Genomic DNA, 21,380 nt, shown 5'->3' on the forward strand with positions numbered 1-21,380 from the left:
TTGGTGCATTGGCTGTGGCGCAAATATTGAGCAAGAGAAGATAGGAGGATAGTTCCCTCGATGGGTGCCTGTGCGTGCAGTCGAAATGCAACCCTGTAGCAACTGCCATTAGCAAAACAGCTTATTATGTGGGGACCAAGGAAAGAGCACTGAATGAAGATGCATTGCTCTGTGTAATCAAAAGAGGCATTCTCAAACCAGACACACTCCGGGTCTTGTATCTGGCCGACCGGCCGGATAAATCAACAGAAGAAAGACTTGCCCCGGTAACCACAACTGGGAGCTGTTGGTTGGTGGCTTCGTAATTGGCCTCCGCGATTGTAGCCATTGGAGGGGCAATAGCCGGCAGGCACTTTTCAATATGTTTTGATTGCCGCCTGGTAGCGAGGATGATATGATATTAAACTGGAACTGCAAAAGAGATGGCGCACAGATGGGAACTTCATCAATAGTAGGTAGGACCCTTGTATTATCATGTCCAGATATTCAGGTTTTCTTACATTATTATGTTCCCGTATTCATCGCATTGGCCTTGAAGGAGAGGTACTCAGCATGATTCAAACAGGATTCGACAAGCGTAACCTATCAATGATTGTTCAAAGCTCTGCAAGAGAAGAAAACCACAGCCAACAGAGATAAGGGTATTACTCGCTAGCCTATGTATATATGTACCTGCCTATGCTCTCTTGCATTTGCCGCCCTCTTATTTTGTACTGCCAGCTGCTTTCACCTCTGCTCAGCACAAAGAGACAGAATCTTTGTTAACATGGCAAAACCTTAATCTAAAGATAACTCTTACGACCAACCTCACACAATAACCCTCCTCTCACCTTCTTTGACGGGGTAAAACTGGCCAGCCTGCCCTCCAGGATTAAACTCCAACCCCTCAAGCGCCATAATGTTGACAAACTCCTTGTCAAAGTTGTCCAGACAATACCTCGCAATCATGTCGATACCTATCCACAAAGGTTAGCCACCGTTATCAGTTCAGCACTGAGTTTGGAAACTTACCAGCCCCCGCCCCTCCCGCTGTCCAGAGCTCCCCCTTGCCATCCCCCCCCTCATAAGGCTTCTCATCCACCACCCACCTCTGGTAAACCCACTCGGTGCCGGGAAATCCCGCTCGCGCCACAGGCAAAAACTCCTTGTTGGTGGTCACCTTCTTCCCCTCCAACAACCCAGTCGAAGCCAGCCACAAGCTCCCAATGCAAGTCGTCATCCACACCCTCGTCTTGCCCCAGGCCTCCTTCATGAACCTGTCCGCTGCTTCAGGTCTATGGGTGGGCAGCGGGCCGCCAATGAGGATGATGTCAAGGTCCCTCGGACAGTCATCATAGGTCACATTGGGCAAGAATCTGAACCCGCCGATGGAGTTTGGCAGGGAGGCGTTGGGGGGCGTGGTGGTTGCCGGTTCGAGGGAGGAGGCGATGTAAAAGAACTCAATGTTCATTGCGTGAGGGGTAAAGGCGCCAAACTTGGGGTCGAGAGGAAGGACCTGGTTCAAGTAGCTGGCCGAGAGGTTGCCGAAGAGATCGATGCCCATGATGTCGGAGAGCTGGACTAGCTCGAGGAGGACGCCGATGCGGAGGGTTTTGGGGGACATCTTGGTCTTGATGGAAGCGTTGATGTCGTTGCTGAAATGATTGAGTGACTGTGTGTTGATCAAGATACTCGAGCAAAAGAAAGGTGTGGATGGGGGACTTACTTATACCATCCTGGACTCAATTCCCTCCGTTGCTGGCCGGACCGAGCTCACCGCGCGGCGAATGAACCTGTCGTGCTACGGACGTACCGCTGTCGGAGACTAACAGAGACCGTTACACCTGGCACCGGAGTCCGTTGCGAATTCTGAGGTGACCTACCGAGTGCACTCAGAGCCATCCAGTTTGGCCCCGAGCCCAGTCGGAAGTTACCTGCATCGTGCACGGTGAAGGGAAAGTAAGAACACGGCGCAGGTAGTCTTGACCTCTATTTAGGGCCACTCGCTCAACCCTAACCCGACAGTAGCTAGAGCCGCACAAAGATGTAACCTTCCTGAACCACAGACTCCACCACACACAACATGAAGATGGAGTCGTCAAAATAGAGTTTCAAAAGAAAGTCTAGATGCCCACAGCCAGAATTGAACTGACGACCTTGTCATTACTAGTGACACGCTCTACCACTGAGCCATGCGGGCTGATGATTGGTTGTTGTTGGTGATGTTGGCGGATGATGGGCTTCTGAAGGTGTTGGAATGGGATGTCAGTGTGTATGTAAAAGATAGGATGGGGAAATGGTGCTGCAAATTTGGTAAGCCATTGGGCGAAATGCTCAAGTGACAAAAAGGCAAGAGCAATGGAAGGGGATTGAAGGGGATCATCAGGGTTCGCGCTGCTGCTCCTTGCAGCCTCAGTTCTCAAAGCTGCGGACACATAAGCACGTGATTGCGCGACAGCCACCTGTTCAGGGGCGCGCTAAAGCTTAAGTGGAAAATGCATTTCTTCTGCTGCATGTTTGCATCAAGTTGCGACAACATCCCATCTCATCAACCACGCATCACCGAGAATCTGGACGCCATGGCTATTCTCCCATCCATTCCTGGTCTCACCGTGACAGTGGAGGTGGCAGACAGACCCACGAAAGAATATGACGACCCCGACGCGGATTCCATGCAGATTGAGATGCAACGTGACGAGTTTGATCACCACGCCACCCCCGACCTTCCGTATATCATCAAGTACATTGAAGCCAAACCTGGGGCCTTTTATCATTACCGAGTCAGCATTCAGCCTCGACGATTTCACTACGTATCCGATCATGTTGGCTTCACTGTCGTCAATGACGGCCGCGAGACAGGCATGACCCATTTAACATTTAATGACCGTGTCGAGAAACTCGGTCTCAGCCTCGTAGAGCGGACAGTGGGTTCGACGGTGTCACGAACTCGTGGGGGTAACTACATCAATCGATTTTTTGTTTTTCAGCTCTCAATGTTGGTAGGTTGACTTTCCGTGGGGGTCAGATGTTATGGGAAGATACTCACTAGGTGATAATGATGGCAGTCGAGTCGGACCAGTTCACGACCGATCAAGTCAAAAAGCAGACCGCTCGAGCGAAAGAAACCGGGGTTCTTAAAGTCCATTTGTATCACATGGACGTATCTGAAGGCTATAAGCCGCAAATAATCAGTGGTTCTGGTACCGAGAATGAAAGGACGGTGACCATGGCCGAAAAAGCCCTCAAGGGCAGGGCTGTTGACTGCGTCACGAGGTTTGTCACATTTCTGCCATGACAACTGAACCCGAATGACTTACAGCTGTTTCTAGCTCCGTCGTTCGCCCTCGGGCTGATCATCCTGGGTTGTACCCAACAGACAACTATCATGATCCGAAAAAACGCCCCTTTGCGGTTTTTGAGTTCCGTTATCGTTCGAAAGGTTAGTGCAAAACAAAGAGCCCGAGCTGCAGCTAGCCCGTTGCTTACGAGATGTTTTTCAGAGGGTCTCATCAAAGAAGGCATTATTCCGCGGCCAACGGTCTCCGGCGATGTCCAGGAGATGAGTGAAACAGAGGTTCGACGGAAGTTGGCAGAGCTTCTGGAGAAGCAAAAGGTGCGAATTTGAATGCGCTGAAATTTGACACTGATCAGGCGTAAAGCTGACAACAGAATAGTTTGGACCGGACACGAAGCCTGCGAGGCTCAAGCGCGAAGCTGACAGGATGGAAGTAGACGATTGGGCCCCAGATCCTGCCTTCGAGACTCGATACAAAACTCGGAGATTATCCCATGGCCAGATGGAGATTGATCTCACCGAGGACTGATGAGCTCGACGAGGGAAATCTGTTGGGTGTTTTGGGACTGTCTATTTTCAGTGTGTCTTTTCCATGAGTGCATTATAATGGACGGGTACACCTATAAAAGGCGTTTGGGGGCTTCGGGAAAAACCATGTCTTTGCGCTTGGGATGGCAATATCTTCGGTCATGACTAGCATGGACAGCTGCAACATGGGTGCACATAGAATATTCTTAATGTAATACTTTGTGATTTGGTTTTGGGGCTGTCTACTATCGCAACCAACTCAACGTATGGTGGCATCGGTCCTCTGGTATGTTGACTACGTAAATCAACAATGAGAGCAAAGAGATGACATAATCCTGGCTACTCCATAATCTCTGTGTTAAAAGGTCACCATTGCCTCCTGGCCCCATTAACCTGTGTCGCCGGTGAGGTCAACAAGCGTGTCTTCATCCTCGCCATCCCCTTCTGATTTCAGAATCTCTGTGCAGGACACTCGCCTGGTTCTCTTGTGTTGGTTCGTATGGCATCGGCGTGGGTCATTCTTGGAATCGTCGTCACTCTCGTCCCTCTCTCGCTTGATTGTCTTGATGTCGCGAACAGTCTCAATCTCCTCCTATTGTTCCTAGGGGTTCAAACAACAGGGTTAGCGTCTGACATGATGATATGATATCCGTGTGGCTATGTGTTCTCATGCTAGCTTACCTTTTCGCGCTTCAAAGCCTTGAGCAGCGCCTCCTTCCTCTTCCCGTCACTCATCTGAGCAACTTGTTCTTCGAGGGAGGGCTCGGGAATGATACCTTGTTTTATGAGGCCGTCTGTTTATTGAATCAGCATCATATTTCCAGACACCAGCACCGGCTTCGGTATCAGCTGAGAAATACTACTTACCCTTGTGACGATAGCGAAAGTCGTATCGAGCAAAAGGTCGCTCCCAGGGGTCCAACATCGCGCCGTCGCGTAATGTTATGCTAGTCCTTAGCCGGGATGGTACAGGTTGAAAGGTGGCCCGACAATTCAAGGCTTGCCATCAAGTGCTTTGATTGCGGCTTGTTGCGGGATGGTTTCTGATGGCAGTGAGGAAATACCAGTTGGCCCCTCAAACCGATTCCTTTCTCGTGACTCGATTGTTCCAATGTGGTTGAAGAGTTCGACAATAAAGGGCCCATATTTCTTGGTCTTTTGGTTCCTTTTGTAGTGGTGTCAAAGCTTTCCGCTGCGATTACCATGCTGTTAGCATTTATGCAGCATCCGTCATGTGCCTGTTTACGGGTTACTTAGTTTTTTATTTACTCACTCACGTCAAGATTACCAAATGTAAACTACAGATGACGGTTCAGTCCTTTATTCCACAGCATATTCATTAACCTCCCCGGCGGCGTGTTTGTCGGCACAGACGTAGGAAGTCAGGACTGATGGTGATCGTTGTACCAAACGCCTCCTCCGTGGATCTTCAATCCTGTGCCATCTACAAGAAGATGCGCTTTGACGTAGCTTGTAGACCACTCGTACGTACGGTTCTTGTCCCCAGTGACGCGATAACCCAAGCTGTTGAGTCGAAAGGCGAAACTGGTGCCAGACTTGGCCTCAATATACTTGCCAACGTGAGGGGTCCCGTCATGTTCATGGTTGCCCATCAGCTTCGGCGGGAGGGATCGGGTTGTACTCCGTGGCTGTCTCACAGTTGATTTCAACGGTGACGGAAATACCGAGGACGTCGATGATCGCCATGATGGGATCCTGGCGGCGGTGGAATATGGACCAAAGCCAAGCAGTGAGAGTCGTTGAAAGCTGCGCCAAAGTGGCAGCTGTTTGGGGAAAAGAGGAGTCGGGAAGTGGAAGTGAGGAGGAAAATTGGTCTGGCGTCGGGAAGAATATTTATCTCTCCTATTCTTTGTTTACCGCCCCACAACTCCGCTGGCGACAACAGATGAGATGGAAAGACTAAATTCCAAGATAAAGCTCCTGAATCAAAAGGAAGGAGCGCAAGATTTGCCAAACACAAGCACCGCCTCATCAGGCAGAATCCCAGATGAGATGACAAGGTTCGTATCCAGGCCAGAATCACGCGAGAAACAACCAAGAAGTTCTGACCTGCCCCCCCTAGACTTCCTACCATACAAAAGATGAACGATAGTGTCCAAGCCTCCGTCCTCGAGCAGCCTGTTTTCTCAGTGTCTGGCTAGCCGAAGACGAACACAAATGAAGAAGTGATAGGGCCAGAAAACTTTCCCCAATAGAAAGTAGTTCATCATCTCTGTCCCGATGACCACAGACAAATATACATGGATTGTTGACCCCCATTATATGGAACCAAAGGACATCCTACCCATAGGGTAGGCCAGGTGGTACATATCTCTACACACTAACCTTCGTCACCGACCTGCTTGCGCCGACGCCCCGGGACCGAGGAGGACTTCCTCACAATGCGGAGCCGAGATCGTACTACGACTTCCAAACACTGGTTGGCAAGCGTATACAACGGTAAGGTATCATCTGTGAAAATGTGCAAGCTGGTATGAATTCGGGGATGAACAGAGAGGGTGATGATACAATCGCAGATCAGACATTTGGCTCGTCGTGGGAGACTACTTCAAGCAACCTTTGAGCTGGAAACAATATGAATGACACCATCGTGCTGATTTGGAATGTACGCTCTGATAATCTTACAGGATGAACATCAATCTGTATTGACTTTCCTGCAACCAACACCATCCGCGAGTGACAAGTAGACGACATGAAGATCTTCACCCAGCATAAAGTTCACATCCAGGTATTGGGCAATTCCAGTCCATCTCTCCGCTGGACAGCACCAGAATCACACTGCTAACAAAATCTCCTTCACTGATGCCAGAGTTCCAAACCACTATCAAAGCCAATGCCCATATGCACGCGGCCGCAAAGCTGCCTGTTTGCTCCGCCGCTTGGCCACTCAAACCCCGAGACAGCTCCCATTTCAGGTTCGTGCAGGGCTCAATTAAAAGGCCGAGATATAGTTGCCTTGAAGCTAGAGCTGTCGCTAGAGGATCTCGAGGCGAAGATGGACGAATTTGGAGGAGTTGACTCGGCCTTTTGAGGGAACTAGCGGGCGCCCGGGAGGGTCGAGCCGAAAAGGGAAAACGCAGGAACGGGCCCCTGGTGAGAGAAGATCGATTTGAGTTCCTGTGAAGCAGCGCTGCTTGTGGAGGGCGCAGCGGAAAACGGCTCGGTCTTGATGACTGGGGCAGAACCGCGCTTGAAATCGTTGACCTGATACTGCATCGGCGTAGGCTGGGGTAAATTGTTCATAGGGCGAACTCTGAAAGACACGTCCCTGTTGATGAGAACTGAATTGCTGTCGTCCATTGACCCAAAACCAATGGGAGCATGGAAAATCAAAGAATGGCTCATACACACACCGAGCTTGCCAAAGTCATCAGGAACTGGCTGAATGTTGAAATGGGCTCGACGTAATTTCTCGAAAATAGTTCGCTCGACCGAAGCCCAGTCCGCTTCTGCGTGCGCCCTTCTCAAGGCAGATGGAGTGAATGCATTGATACTTAAAACAGACATTTTGACTTCATCACGGTCACAGTTGTACACTGTCTTTATGCGAAAATTGCCGACAGAATGGGTGATGTAGTTTCTACCTCGATAGCGACCCTTGCGACGACCACGGCCGGCCGGCGGTTTGTACTCGGGCAGTGCGAAGAAGTTCTGTTCTTGCAGTCAGCAGGGCGTAGCTTCAGAGAAGCCGGGGTGCTCACCGGTTTGCCCTCGTCTTTGGGCTTCATCAAGGCTTTGGAGGTGGCCTTGGGGGGAGCCATTGGAATCTTCGACATGTCAAACTTTCCACCGGGCTCGCCCTTGATATGACCCCCTTCTTCCTTCTTAACGAACGACATGTTGACGTGGCTAGGCAATTGCCGTCCGGAAGGAGGACGATGAGCTGGGCGATCTGACGGGCCACAAGAGACTGAAGATGGTTCTGGAGAGGTCGAGAGGTCGAGGTCGGAACGCAATGCTGAGAGTGAAAGAAGACGCGTGAAACCTTGCCGTTCAGTAGACTTTTGGAAGGCACGCGTGACACGGTGGGAGGTGGCTTGGCTCCTTCCTACTGCGGAAGACCCAGGCAGGATAACATGGCTTAACACGGCATCCCTTTGCAGGACAAGAGCTTCGGGGTATTGGCTGGCCTGGACGAAAAGGAATTTCTGTGGTGGTTAAAAATGTTGTCTCAAAGACCGCTGTCTATTCCCTTCTTGTATGCAGCCAATGTCCTTTCTCTTGCACCTTTATGCTCAACAATGTGCTTCGGATACCCTGCCTTGATAGCCAAGGCGGCAGCCCCTCGCCCATATGGGTCGTGGATTGCCTTGCCCTTGACTTCCTTCAGCTCTGGAACCCACTTGCGAATGTACTCTCCATCAGGGTCAAACTTCTCACTCTGCAGCAGCGGGTTGAAGATGCGGAAGTATGGCTGCGGGTCCACGCCCACTGATGCCGAAAACCCCCATCCTCCGTTATTGCTCGCAAAATCGCCGTCGACAAGATGCTCCATAAAGTACTTCTCCCCCATCCTCCAGTCAAGAAGCAGGTCCTTGCACAGAAAGGAAGCAACAATCATCCGGCAGCGGTTGTGCACCCAACCCATGGAACGGAGCTGGCGCATGGCGGCGTCGACGATGGGAAATCCGGTACGTCCTTCTTTCCAAGCGTCAAAGTGCTCCATGTTGTAGGACCACTCAATGTTGGCGTACTCTGGTTTGAAGGGCTTGTTCATGCTACGTATGGCTTGTCAGAAGAGAACTAGATCACTAACAGAGAGCGACTCACCAGATATACGGCCATTGGACTAGTACATGCTTGTAAAAGTCCCTCCACGCAACCTCGCTGATCCAAGTCTGGATCCCCTCGTTCCCTCCGTCGAGTTTTTTCGTATTGTTACGACCACGGGCTGTCCGAACAGCTGTCCTCGCGCTGAGTGTGCCACTAGCAAAGTGAACAGAAAGGCTGGAGGTGCCGGGGTTGGAAGGGATGTTTCGGTTTTGTTGATACTTCCCAATGGCTTGGTCTGCAAACTTGGACAACCGTTTCATTGCCTCGTGCTCCCCAGCCGGCCATAAAGCCCGAAACCGTTCCCGATCCTCCTTGCTCAGGGTCTTGTTTTCTGGTGCTGAGGGTATTGGACACTGGAAGAGATGAGCAAACTTTTGTCTCGTGGACTCGGGATTCTTCGTTGGGGTTTCAACCAGCTCCAACAAGTCTAGATTCTCGTGAACGTGTCGAACCCAAGTCCTGAACCAGGGTGTGTACACTGCATATTGCCCACCGCTTCCACTTGTCAGCCTCCCCGGCGGCACAATACAGGTATCATGCAACACCTCCATGACAAGCCCCTTTTTGCCAGCAGTCTCGCCATCCTGGCGTCCCTTCTCAGCTCGTCCACTTCGTACTCCATGTTGGCAAATAAGTGACTAGCTCCCCATTCGCTCATCAGTTCCACAATCCTGCTTGGTATCTCCTTTCTCTTCTTCACAGTCTCGACCCAGAGAGGGATATCCAGCGCCGCAAGGTCCTTCTTCAAGATTTCCAGTGTCCGCAGCATAAAGTCCACCCTCACAGGAGCAGTCAAGTGTGCCTCAAAGTCTTGCGGACTGAGGATGTACAGCGCAATGAGTGGCACGCCAGCAGCCTGAGCCTTTGACTGGCACAAAACAGAGCCGTGTTGTCTGTTGTTCTCAAGTCCATCTTGAACCAGTGCACCACCGCCCCTGCAACTGGCGTGTTGGCTCTGTGTTCAGCTGTATCTGCCTGTGCAGCCTTTAGCAGCTCGATAGGTCGGGGCAACTCATTGTTGTTGTATGCCCTGGCACGCGCAGTGGACATTTCGTGAGGGTAGTACTTCCGGAGGACGATGCCATGTTTTTCGGCATCTTGGTGGAAGGGGTGCGGCTCTCGCAAGGGGTCTGACGACAGAGATGGTTCGGAAGAGGGTTCGGCGAGGACGGTCTTGCGCTTCTTCTCTGGAGGCGGTTGGTCAGGGTCGGGCTTGATGAACCCGTTGGTACCATTCAACGTGCCATTAGTGCTTGGCGCACTGTTGGCGGAGGGCTTTCGTTTGGGATATCTACTAGCCGGCATGATGGTAAAGTTGAGAGCTGGCCGACAGTAGTGGGAGTGTAGGTGGCGAGTGGACAGAGAGGCAATACCTTGCGAGAGTCTACAAGCACGAAGTAGGAGAAACATGGAACTTTTGTGAAAGAGGAAAGAAGGGACACTGCAAACACTTGCTTACAGCGGTGGCCCGTTTGTTTTGTGCAGCGGCACGTCAGGATTGCTACGATTGCCAATCGGACCCCCAGCCGCCCGATCGTGGTGGACGTCATGGTGTCTCTGACATCGCGCCCCGATCCGATCCGTTTCCAGCTTCCTTTGTTAGCGCAGCACTGACCGCAGGGACACCTTAATGGCGGGAATTTTGGGGCCATCTGCTAAGACTGGCCCCTGAGCCAAATGCCAATTGATGGAAATAGGTAGGTAAACACTTCATCCAGACACCATGCACACTGGACGAGTCAAGGTAAAATGTAAGACCCGTATCTGTACCATAACGAGCAACTTCTCCGTCACGGCTTTTCGAGGCCTCTTGATTGATCTACGGCATGGGAGCTATCGAGGTAGCCCCAGACTCCCCAAATATCGAGTATGGATTTGGTGAGCTTTTGCTGGCCGGGGGCAGTCACGCAAAAATCGCAGCGAGGAATAGGGGGCTTTCCGAGCGGGGCAGGAATAAGTGATCACGATGCCAGTGTATTTGTTCCGAGTAGATAATGTCCGTTGACGCCGTCGAGAGTTACCGGCAAAGCTGTATCTCTGCGAAAAAAAGAAAACGCATGATTCCCAAACCCAGCCGTCATCCCGCTGCCCGTCGTCCAAATCGTTCGTTGAAAAGGCGTCCGGAAAGTTTTAAAAACGCACATCTGCCAGAAGAATCCGTCAGCATTTCCGCCCGCCGCAATTGATGCTCCACAGCCCAGTCGTCCGACGTACCATCATCTCCTCCCAACAACCAGGATTCGTAATTTATCTCTGGGCAGACCAGACGTTCTTGAGGAGACCGTCACGCTGAGCAAGTCTGTTCAGAGCATCGTCGCTCTCGCCCATGGCGCGAACGAAACCGGAGAGAGCATAGATGACGTTCTCGCCCTGGATGGCCCGGCCGTTCTCGTCGACCTTGGCGATGGTGATCTGGCAAGAACCGTGGTCCTTGGCCTTGATGATGCGGCCCGTCGCAGAGCACTTGCGGGGGACGTAACTGGAGTAGAGATTCCAAAGTCAGCACACAACCCACCACAACCGATCCATCCTCGTCGCCGTCCGTCTCGTGGTCGTCGGGTTTTGCGGGAAAGAGGGCGAGCGCTTACAGATCGACGATCTCTCCTTGTCGTTCTCCATGGCTGCGACTTGGTGATGAGTGCTGCGAAAAGACGGGTTTGGGTTTGCTTTGCGGTGTCGGAGAGGGCAGGACTGGCAAAATTTCAAGAGTCTTGAATTTCGATCAGTTTTGGAGTGATTTGGTGGGTGCCGGGGTCTGTGGGCTTGTGTGCACAGACCAGAATAGACCCCACCACAGCTCTCCAAAAAGGAAGTGGACCACAGGTTGGGCCCTCATGTGCCCAGTCAGGTGACGCCGCGCGGTCTTCGCGATGTGACAGGCTTGGCTGAGGTGCCCCGCTGAGAATCCAAACAAGGGCAAACCAGCAACTCTTGGGTTGCTTGCGTGGTGCCATTGCAAACGGTGTGATGCTTCTCGAGCCTTTATGATGATGCATATCGCTCATCCCAAATGAATACTGTCAGAAACTGCACTTTATCTTCTTTTTTCCGACTCTTGTTGCCATCCTGTCGACCTTCAACATCTCCCGTCGCACCCTTCAACGCACCGGGCGCATCTTGCCACGGGGCTTGAAGATGTTCTCTTCTCCACCCAGAGGCATGGCGCGCGACGAGTATCTGGTCGTCATATCTTCTTCTCCCGAATTTCCCTCACTTTGCGACCTTGTCCCGACGACTAAGCTGACGACACTCCGCAGCGGCAAGAATGCTGCTACGATCCCCGGTGATGCGTCAACAACGTTTACGAGCGCTGCGACGATGTGGCGGGCAGCCCAAGATCCAGACGCAGAGGACGTTTCAGGCCCGGAGGCTGGGATTCCAATGCCAGCTCTGAAAGATACTGCGCTCGACAAGTCGAAACCAAAGTCCAAACCCCGAGCGCCCACGAAAACAAGGACAAAGAAAGACCCTCCGCTTCTAGTGGCGGATGACAGTGTAATTCTTTTGAAATCCTCGGGGGTTGATGTCTCGGTCTCGAAGAAAAGGGCGAAACAACCAAAGTCGGTTCAGGAGACAACACAAACAACAATTGCTAAAGGCAAGGTGACCAAGTCAGCCACCAAGGAGAAGGTCACGAAAAAGAAAGTGGAGACAGTCAGCAGGCATTTTGCAAAGGAACCGTCAACATCGAAACCTCCAACGACAAACTCAACAGATGCTGTGGTACCAGTAGAAGAGGACGGACCGGTGATTCTGGAGCCAGCTCTGCAAAGGAGATTCGATTGGACCCCGCCACGCGAAAGCCTACCCCGACAATTAATACCTGTGGCTGATTCACCGGTGGAAAGATCAACATGGTCAGTGGAATCGCCAGAAGCCAATGTCTTCAAGGCTCTTCATGATAAGTTCGGTCGGACGTCTGATGATGTGCAATCAGTTGGCCCCGGTTCAGGGACAAGTTCACTGGATGTGTTGGGCAAGAGAAAGCTCATCGAGATGGTGCAGACGGCTGCCGCGAGCATCTCCAACATCAATGCGAATGGCAAAGCCCTTGCAGAATCCCCAGTCAAGTCAAAGGCTGTCAAGAAGAAGCCACGCACGATCACGGAGCTGGCTACTGCAGCCTACAGAAAACAGGAAGAGCCGTCTAAGCAAGATTCGCTCCTCGGCTACCTCGACACGTCAGATGTGCAGACTGGGTCATCAAGCACGGTGTTGAGAGGTAAAGGGAAGCTTGGGAATAAACCTGCAAAGCCAAGACCATCTAAGAAGAAGCCTGAGCCCAAAAAGCCCATCTTGCTGTCCCCAGAGAGTGCCTTGAGACAGGTGGCCCAACAGGATTTCGTGTTTGGAACTTCAAGTCAACTTGCGATAGAGGATGACCCCGATTTGCTGCGTGCGCTTCACGAGGCGATGAAGTTGTCAAACGACACGACAGATGACCCTTTGCAATTCCCAGCCCGGTGACAAGCGATCTTGCGGTTCGCAGGAAACCTGCGCGTCTTCTCTGGGGGTTAGCGCGCGAGATGAGGACGGCGCTCTTCTGGACATGGAGATATTGATTTGACCGAATCACCTCCTCCCGCTCATTCGCAATCTCGTGCCAATGACGAGGAATCGTTGGATGACTCTGTGCAGATGACGGAGCAGTCTTTGCCACCACCGCCGACCAAGGCGCCAGAGCCCATGAGGGAAGCATCACCACCAACGCCGGGGGCGGATGAACAAAGACATACTGGCAATAGTATATTTGACACCACCGATTCATCTGCAGGGACCGGGTCAGAAGCGCATGCTCCGCCAAAGTTCCATATCGCCAACGCCGTGGTCGAACAAATTCCCGAGCCGAATGACGCAGATTGGGATGACTATATTGACTTTGACCTTCCACCATCCAACCAAGAGCATCACGAATTCTTGTTGACACAGTTGAGCAGCCCACAGCTCGCGCATTCGCCCATCACTCCAAATCTACAACCAGCATCCCCATCCAGTAAACCCACCGCCGACCCGTTTATTCGGTTGCAATCCGGGCCTATGGCTCCATCTAGACCAAAGTATGAGCTCTTCACCGATGCCCAGCTAGCACGAGATATCTCCAAGTTTGGGTTCAAACCTGTAAAGAAACGTTCAGCCAAGATTGCGCTTCTTGACCAGTGTTGGGCAAGCAGGGTCCAGTCAGCCACAGGAGGCGCGGCTACCAGTGTGCGGACCATATCCACCACCACCTCCCAAGCTGCCTCCAAACCGAGCAAGGCTGCTGCGACGATCAGTCCACGAGGTCGACCAAGGAAGAATTCGGGCACGGCAGCACCATCAGCTGATTACAGTAGTCTGAAGGTCCCGGAGCTGAAGAAGCTGTTACAGGAGCGTAGCCTCAAGCAGTCAGGGAATAAGCCAGACCTCATCGCCCGTCTTCAAGATTATGATATGCAGAGGAAGACATCTGCCGGTCTCGCATCTCCACGGGGAAGGCCACGCAAAGAGACGGGAAGCTCCCCGAAAAGAACCAAGCCCCGTGAAAAATCTCCTGCAAGACGAGCTACCTCTCCAAGGTGTAGTAGATCGCCTGCAACAACGCCACGTCGAAGTAAACCACAAGGCAGGGATGGAGTGATTGAGATTCCCGACTCGGATGCCGACTCTGATCTAGATGATCCCATACTCTCGTCCCCGCCTTCAGCTGCAAGACGTGCTCGACCAGCAGATGAAGACATGTTTTCTTCTCCCTGGTAGATCTGTCCATCAATGAAGATACAGAAATGTCTCTCATTGTCAGTCCAACCACGGAGCAAGTCTCCGTGTTTGCATACATTACAAAAGCTATCACATCAGCACCTTCATCCAAAGACCCCACTGACCCCTCCTGGTATGAGAAGATATTGATGTATGATCCGATTATTCTCGAGGATTTGGCATTGTGGCTCAATGCAGGACAGCTGGACAAGGCAGGATATGATGGGGAGGTCTCACCAGCGGATGTCAAGCAGTGGTGTGAGAGCAAGAGTGTTTGTTGTCTGTGGCGGGTCAGCTTGCGAGGGCTGGAGAGAAAGAGGCTGTGAGGACCGAGTCGTAGTTTTTGGAGTGTTTGCGCTGTTTCATTGTACCATGTGTACTATACACGAGTATGGATATGAGTGATGACTGGAAACAATGGATTTATGCCTTCAATTCTGAGTGACAGTCTGCCAGTGATGCTGTTGAGTGTGTCAGCGGGAATGGGCCGGAAATAAGCGGGGCCGAAGCAAACCGAGGTTGATAGCGCCAAATTTCAGAAGATCCCCTCATCACGGTGACCGGAAACCGTTTGACGATGAGAATAGCGTGAGTGAGGGGGAACCTGGACGGTTCTTTTCCCCAATTTGGAGTCTTTTTTTATTTTGGTTTCTACTAAACATGAGCTCTTTGCATTTTGTCGTCATATCCAGGAGTTCTGGCTTTGCTCACTCATTCCGGCTCTCTAACGCGACGCGCTCACTCTCACTTACAACCGTCCACTCGGTGCTCCACGCCAGCAAGAGAAGTTTCGTCACAACGTCGAGAAATCAGGACCAAGGGCCCCTTTTTGAAAAAGCAAAAATAATGGACCCCAAACTGTACACCAAGTCAGCTGCACCGTCGTCGACCAAGTGGCCTGCGCCCAGTCCCAGTGCCAGCATCCTGGTCATCTCGCCCACCAACAAAGTATTGCTGTTGAAGAGAGTCAAGACGGCCTCTTCTTTTGCGTCCGCGCATGTGTTTCCTGGTGGCAACGTGGATGAGTTTCATGATGGGGTGACGGCCAAGGATGAGCACCTGGACAATATCGTCTATCGAAATGCTGCCATCCGTGAGACTTTTGAAGAGACGGGTATTTTGTTGAGTAAAAGCCCTGTTGAAGTCAGTGATGAAGTGAGGGACAAGGGACGAAAGGATGTCTACAACAGACAGATCACTTTTGGGGATTGGGTCAAGAACCATGGTGGTGTGGCGGACACAGGTTTGTTTTGTGCTCCTCGCCCCTTTTCTCGTCAACGGACTTTTTAACACAGATAGACTCCTCATCCCCTTCACCAGATGGATCACCCCACCCCCAGCCAAAAAGCGCTTCACAACCCAAATGTATCTCTACTTCCTCCCGGTATCCTCCGCCAACTCGTTCTCCGAAAAGCCCAGCAAGATCCACACCCCTACCCCAGAAGGCGAGCAGGAAAAGGAGCACACCTCTGCGGAGTGGGAGTACCCCCTCACCTGGCTGTCCAAGGCCCAAAGCGGGGAGATTATGCTTTACCCACCGCAATTCTACCTCTTGAATCTCCTCTCCCCCTTTTTGAACAACTCCAATACGGATTATGCCACGCAGCGGAAGGGGGTGAGGCAATTTCTGGAAAAGGTGCCGACTTCAAGCGGGGAGTACGACTCGTTTGATGGAAAGCTCAAGCCCAAGGTGTCGAATACCCATCTGATTGGCTGGAAGGACAAGGTTATCTCGCCTAGTGTGATATTTGCGCCGGGGCAGCTGTACAGGGACGAGACCGTGTTGAGTTTGGAGTCGCCTGGTCCTGAGCTTGGGGCTCAAAAGGGGAACACGAGGGGGGGGCGAGAGGGTGGTGGTTGTTGAGTTTGAGAGGAAGAGTGGCCTGAGGGGATCAAGATCGTTGACAGGGGGGAGGTGGGGAGGCTGTGGGAGGAGAAAGAGAGGAAGGGGGCGAGGATATGAGGTTTAGGTAGTTACTGTCTGTAAACGCCTGTTCGTTTGGAAGGCGTCCGTGGCGCTCTGATGCCGGATTTTGGATGGAGAATAAGAGTCGGACGTTCTAGGTTTCAAGTGGGGTCCATCGGCGTCCTCTTTCCTTGTTATGTAAGGCAAGCAGTGCCTTGAGCTTGAGCACGTTGAGTTTGCTTGTCTTTGAGCTTCTGAAAGCTTTTAAACTCTCCATCATACAACAAACTTGGACCACCAAGAAATTTGGACCGCATTCCTGTCGTCTCTCTTATCTTCATCCAGCAAACACATTTACCCCGTATTGTTTCTTTTCAGCTTGTCCTGTAAGCTAGTGCACACGTTAGGTATTTAACCGGCCAAGCACCATTCAATCTTCCAAGCATTCTCAACACATTCGTCCCCAGATTGTGACACAGTTTCAATGGACCCCCCCACTGTTGCCTCCTGTGATACCCATCTGAGGCTTCTCGAGTCTTTCGTGGCCTTGAGGGACAGGATGCGATCATGGGCGCAATCGAACCAGACAGACCAAGAAACATTGTGGGATTATTTTTTCGTCGTACAACCGCCCGGTTTTATCGTTGGGTTTTCTCCGTGAGCGATACTGCGATACAAACCTCGCTGCCACCGCTCGGTGAGTTACTAAGCTTTTGCATGTATGATTTTATCTTGGATATGCCAATGGTTCTGCCCCTGATAACATAGACGTGCTGATGATTTGGCATTCCTTCATAGTAAATCCGTATGTTTATAGAGACTGGTGCACACTAGTCCGTCTCAGCGGAGCTGCTGAGCGTGGTCCACAGTGGAAACTGCTTAGGTAACATGCTGGTTTTATTCCGACATACAAAATATCTCCAGGACAACGATTAACAAAAGTGGTCATATTCAGCGTAAAGCCATCGATACTGATCCGGCAAAATTCTCTCTCTTAGAGTCACAAGTGCGGGGTATTGCACTTCTAGGCCTCTCTCCCGACCTCCTCGTTGTTTTGAAAGAGAAAGGCACGTCTCAGACCGACGTTTCCCAGCTTTTATCAGTGGAAATACTCGAGATTTATGCAAGGAATCACGACTTACCTACTTACTAACCTACTACGTACGATTTAGTAGCTGCTGTGAACCGTTAGGCTAAGTTCGCCCTAATAATAATACCATTTGGATGGATTTTCAGCCCCTATTTATAAAGGGATGGAGTTATCATTTCAGCCGTGAAACTACAGAGTGGGGTTTGAGTACCGTGGGCTTGTAGATATGTTTGTATCTCGTTATTCCGCAAGACCTTGTCAGAGCTACGAGATTCCAAGTTACGTGCCACATGACGAACAGCTTGATCACATGTTAGTTGTACTCCCGTGTGAAAACACAGCTTGACAATTTAGGTAGTACTCACCGGACCAATCACCCCGTGGGTCGGAATCCCAGCTGTTGAAGAGGTTGACCTGGGTGGGGTTTGGTCTCGACACCAGTACCACTCATGGCGGGGATTGTAATTGTAGTACGTTGTGTGGCTCATGCCCGTCTCAGAAGGCAGCTAAAATTCCATGACATCGTCGGCGCGTATAATTTGGGGATCACGGAGCTGACAAATCCGATAATCTTCATCTTCACCAAACTTTATATCAATTGCCCTGCCTTTGCACGTTTCCGGTTAGTTCAGCACCATCAATGCCCATTATAAACGACTCGAACATCCTTTAATTGCCACTGTGTACTAGGCCAGGTTTGGCTGTCGTGATGGACGAATCCAGACCACGCCTTCTTCTTCGGACTCGTCAGACAGTACCGAGGCTTCGTCAGCGCCGAGATAGCACAGTGATCCCCATTCAAGATGCAGGCAGTCGTAGTCTGAGGTGTTTCGGTCAGGGAGCGGTCGTCGTGGACAGAGCCCAATCACAGTCAGGGTGGTCACCTTTCAGGGGTGAGTTTGTTGAGGCGAGCGAGGGACATTACCACTTGGTGACACAATGACTAGCGGTGATGCCTCATAGAGTGACATCGTGGTTCCGTGTTCGGTGTCGTACAACGGCGGGTTCGGTCCAAGAGAACAAGTCTGAGGCTTCAGCCGGCTCGCCCCACATTCCGCCGCTCTCGGACAACAATATGACTTATTTCTGCCGGTCAAATATTGAAACGGGGAACAATCCGCGCTTGGGTCCGAGAAAACAAATCCGAGGCGTCAGCCGGCAGGCTAGGCATCCCGCCGAATGAGGAAGGAGAGATTGGTGATAATGATGTTTGGAACAGGTTTGTTGGTGTATTGAGGAGGAAATCAACTACCTCCACGGCGAGAGAAAGAAACTAGCCCAGGTTGGCCTGAGCTCCCATGGCAGCAACTGTGGACCCGGCCTCACAATAGATGATGAGAGACGTCCGGCCGGAAAGGCATAAAGGGCTGGCTCCCCTCTGTGTCCTGGAGCTGTTGAACTCTTCACTTCTCCAACCAGCTCAAGCATCACAGAGGAAAGCGCCAGATTCCACTTCTAGCAACTCAAAAGCCTTCTCAGAGCAATCTTTACGTTCTCCTCAACCGCCAATATGAAGTTCCTTGCCCTCTCCCTTCTCGCCACCTCCGCCGCCGCCATCGACCTACACCTCGAGTTCGCAGGCGGCTGCTCAACTTCAGGAGGCGGCTACATCTGCCAGAACTGGAACCCCAACACTTGCTGCACCGTTAACGCGGGAACCTTTTTTAACAGCGGCAGCTTCAGAGCCATCCCGCCCCAGTGGAACATCCAGGCGCGCGGGCACGCCCCCACCAGGTGCGGCACCGTTCGCCAGCAGGAGGACAGCCGCGGCCGCGACTACGTCTGCCTGGGCAACGGGCCCTTTGGCGGGCTGGGGTACGGATTCAACAACAGGAAGATGATTCGGGGCGCGACGGTGCAGGAGAATGAGGAGACAGAGTGCGTGCAGCCGAATGTGATGTACCTGGCTGATGGGACGCAATACAACTACACGGCTATTGTCGAGGCCAAGCTGGACACCGTGGAGCTCAATGAGATTGCCAAAGCTGGCGTGTCGGCGGCGGACATCCCGGAGAGTTTCGAGGCTTTCAAGATCGTGCAGTAGATGTTGGGATGACGGCAGATCTTGAGACACCTGTCAGGATTCTAAGAGACGGAGCGGGTTGATGCTTGGTGTGGCGGGTTGGCGATGTGCCTCCTTCCTTTGGTTCATTACTTTCGTTCATTACTTTCATATGCTCATCTTGCCCGGGTGTGCATTTCTCTTGCCGTGGGCCCCGGCCGCCCGACCTGTGGGCGTTAAACAACAAATAGACTCTCATTTCGAGAGAAATCCAATCTGGTTTCTTAGAAAGAATTACTGCCAAAATCTGAGAAAAATTTCTTCTTCATTTGTGCATTCACACCCCTAAGTCTTCCAATGAACATGAAGCATATAAGCGCCGACAGAAAATACAAACCGAAAATAAAACGGGCTGTAGAGAATATAGGTACTTCTGTACATCGAGCATGACTTTTCAGGGTCTCACCTGGCCGATGGGGCCAGCCATGACACCAGTCACCTGTTTCCTCCTGTTGAAAAGATCAACAACCACGGATCCATAGTATCACAGGTTGAAGCGCTTACAACTGGAGCGTGAGAAGTTGCAGGGCGGGTAATGTATTCATTAAGCTGCAGATGTTCGATGTTCCGTTCAAAGTTTGGTCGGGCTACGCCCAACCCCTGATCACCCCAATAACTCTCTTCTGCCCGTCTTATGATACCCCTGAAATTACCACCCTGACTACCATGATATTCAACAGAACTAGCCAGTGTAGATAATTCCGCAGTATGCAATTCACATAGTGAGTTTTTAAGGCCAAGCTCGTATTGCTCGTGAGGCTGCAAGGAGCCGTTGGGGACGATGGAGGTGGCCGATGGGAGCGATGTGGGCATAGAATTAATAATATCAAGATTGCTGGACAATTCCGAATTCTTTTTGCGAAGTTCAAAGATCTTCCTCCTTCCCGCCCGGAAATCAATATGGAAATCACCAGACCCTGCACACTAAGAATTGCAAACCCGCCCAGCCGCTATCGTCCACCATCTTCACTCAACAACTCAATTTCTCGAGTCACAGCCTTCAACACTTCCTGGCACCGTATATATAAAGATTTTGCTTCATGTTTTTTGCCCTGTTAAACTTGAAACTTTGCAAAATCTTCCATATTCTCGACAGAATCAATATTAGGAGTGATATTCTCTGCTGTTGCCTTTTTATATCCCTGTACCAAACACCGATACAAAGTCTCTGCTTCTTGAACCCGACCCTGATCTCGATAGAGATTACCTAGGTTGTTGGTAGTAATAAGTGTTGATGGGTGGTCTGGGCCAAATGCCTTCTCTCCGCCCTGCAGTGCACGCTCATACATGGCCTCTGCTTCCTTAAGCCGGCCTTGATTCCAATCAACAAGGCCCAGATTGTTAATAATATCAAGTATTAATGGGGGGTCTGGCCCAAGTGCCTTCTCTTCGCCCTGCAGTGCGCGTTTGTACATAACCTCTGCCTCTTGAAATAGGGCCATGTTTCTAAACAGGTCGCCTAGTCCTTTTAAAGTCCACTCTTCTCCTTTAGCAATTGGTCTTCCGTTTAAGATCGTTGTTGAACAAAATGCTGCACGCCCTAGAAGCCGCCGTTGTAGTGTATAGTACTTCTGTTCGGTGTCCTTTGGTATCTTTGAGCTTACGCATATTATTGCGAGCTGTGCCAAATCATTGCTCTCTGTCTCGTTCAACACGTGTCTCGTCCAGGCGTGCACACAACTATGCATGCTATACCCACGCGATTCTGTATATTCTGTTGGCGACATATCAGGCTCAGCTAGGCCATAATCACACAAGACACGTATTGCTTTATTGAATTCGATTATATCGTGTGTCATTTCCTGAAACCAGGTTGGTCCTCGTGGTCGGCCTTCTTGAAGCAGCTCTAACCACAGATCCTTGTGGTCAAAGTAGGCCCATATTTGCAATAGCATTGCAGATGCTGTGTTTTGCCGCTCAATCTGGGTGTATGAGATATCCCATGTCGAGTAGAGGGCCCGGTCGTACGAGAGGAGCGACGGCGTGGTGA

The 21,380-nt window shown here is 51.3% G+C and overlaps 10 protein-coding genes and 1 non-coding gene across 11 annotated transcripts; 6 read left to right on the forward strand and 5 right to left on the reverse strand.

Annotated features, from left to right (window-relative positions):
• Positions 1–627: 627 nt before the first annotated feature.
• Positions 628–2,277, reverse strand: QC761_0029500 (uncharacterized protein). The gene is made up of 2 exons (XM_062872227.1): positions 1,012–2,277; positions 628–956 (listed from the first exon to the last, which is right to left on the reverse strand). Exons 1-2 carry the CDS (start codon positions 1,601–1,603, stop codon positions 808–810), a joined length of 741 nt encoding a protein of 246 aa, XP_062735932.1. The 5' UTR covers positions 1,604–2,277; the 3' UTR covers positions 628–807.
• On the forward strand, positions 2,108–2,179 carry QC761_0029510. Its single transcript has one exon. It is a non-coding gene; the product is annotated as a tRNA-Thr (tRNA).
• On the forward strand, positions 2,148–4,034 carry QC761_0029520 (uncharacterized protein). Its single transcript, XM_062872228.1, has 5 exons — positions 2,148–2,978; positions 3,044–3,252; positions 3,309–3,418; positions 3,480–3,592; positions 3,654–4,034. Exons 1-5 carry the CDS (start codon positions 2,475–2,477, stop codon positions 3,801–3,803), a joined length of 1,086 nt encoding a protein of 361 aa, XP_062735933.1. The 5' UTR covers positions 2,148–2,474; the 3' UTR covers positions 3,804–4,034.
• A 156-nt stretch (positions 4,035–4,190) lies between these two features.
• QC761_0029530 (uncharacterized protein) lies at positions 4,191–5,593 on the reverse strand (the record flags this gene model as incomplete). The annotated part of the gene is made up of 4 exons (XM_062872229.1): positions 5,076–5,593; positions 4,670–4,987; positions 4,484–4,596; positions 4,191–4,394 (listed from the first exon to the last, which is right to left on the reverse strand). The coding sequence occupies exons 2-4, from the start codon at positions 4,725–4,727 to the stop codon at positions 4,191–4,193; spliced, it is 375 nt and encodes a 124-aa protein (XP_062735934.1). The 5' UTR covers positions 4,728–4,987; positions 5,076–5,593.
• An 863-nt stretch (positions 5,594–6,456) lies between these two features.
• Positions 6,457–7,662, reverse strand: QC761_0029540 (uncharacterized protein; the record flags this gene model as incomplete). Its single annotated transcript, XM_062872230.1, has 2 exons — positions 6,457–7,474; positions 7,525–7,662. The coding sequence occupies 2 exons, from the start codon at positions 7,660–7,662 to the stop codon at positions 6,860–6,862; spliced, it is 753 nt and encodes a 250-aa protein (XP_062735935.1). The 3' UTR covers positions 6,457–6,859.
• Positions 7,663–7,994: 332 nt separating this feature from the next.
• On the reverse strand, positions 7,995–9,147 carry PHR1_2 (DNA photolyase phr1; the record flags this gene model as incomplete). The annotated part of the gene is made up of 2 exons (XM_062872231.1): positions 7,995–8,541; positions 8,594–9,147. 2 exons carry the CDS (start codon positions 9,145–9,147, stop codon positions 7,995–7,997), a joined length of 1,101 nt encoding a protein of 366 aa, XP_062735936.1.
• A 1,696-nt stretch (positions 9,148–10,843) lies between these two features.
• On the reverse strand, positions 10,844–11,215 carry RPS21_2 (40S ribosomal protein S21; the record flags this gene model as incomplete). The annotated part of the gene is made up of 2 exons (XM_062872232.1): positions 10,844–11,075; positions 11,193–11,215. The coding sequence occupies 2 exons, from the start codon at positions 11,213–11,215 to the stop codon at positions 10,844–10,846; spliced, it is 255 nt and encodes an 84-aa protein (XP_062735937.1).
• A 540-nt stretch (positions 11,216–11,755) lies between these two features.
• SLX4_2 (5'-flap endonuclease) lies at positions 11,756–13,063 on the forward strand (the record flags this gene model as incomplete). Its single annotated transcript, XM_062872233.1, has 1 exon — positions 11,756–13,063. The coding sequence occupies one exon, from the start codon at positions 11,756–11,758 to the stop codon at positions 13,061–13,063; it is 1,308 nt and encodes a 435-aa protein (XP_062735938.1).
• A 171-nt stretch (positions 13,064–13,234) lies between these two features.
• Positions 13,235–14,332, forward strand: SLX4_3 (5'-flap endonuclease; the record flags this gene model as incomplete). The annotated part of the gene is made up of 1 exon (XM_062872234.1): positions 13,235–14,332. The coding sequence occupies one exon, from the start codon at positions 13,235–13,237 to the stop codon at positions 14,330–14,332; it is 1,098 nt and encodes a 365-aa protein (XP_062735939.1).
• Positions 14,333–14,992: 660 nt separating this feature from the next.
• Positions 14,993–16,196, forward strand: SLX4_4 (5'-flap endonuclease; the record flags this gene model as incomplete). Its single annotated transcript, XM_062873260.1, has 2 exons — positions 14,993–15,575; positions 15,628–16,196. The coding sequence occupies 2 exons, from the start codon at positions 14,993–14,995 to the stop codon at positions 16,194–16,196; spliced, it is 1,152 nt and encodes a 383-aa protein (XP_062735940.1).
• Positions 16,197–18,838: 2,642 nt separating this feature from the next.
• On the forward strand, positions 18,839–19,372 carry QC761_100110 (uncharacterized protein; the record flags this gene model as incomplete). The annotated part of the gene is made up of 1 exon (XM_062873259.1): positions 18,839–19,372. One exon carries the CDS (start codon positions 18,839–18,841, stop codon positions 19,370–19,372), a length of 534 nt encoding a protein of 177 aa, XP_062735941.1.
• Positions 19,373–21,380: the final 2,008 nt, after the last annotated feature.

Source organism: Podospora bellae-mahoneyi (genome assembly GCF_035222275.1).
Source record: "Podospora bellae-mahoneyi strain CBS 112042 chromosome 1 map unlocalized CBS112042p_1.3, whole genome shotgun sequence".
Lineage (NCBI taxonomy): Eukaryota > Fungi > Ascomycota > Sordariomycetes > Sordariales > Podosporaceae > Podospora > Podospora bellae-mahoneyi.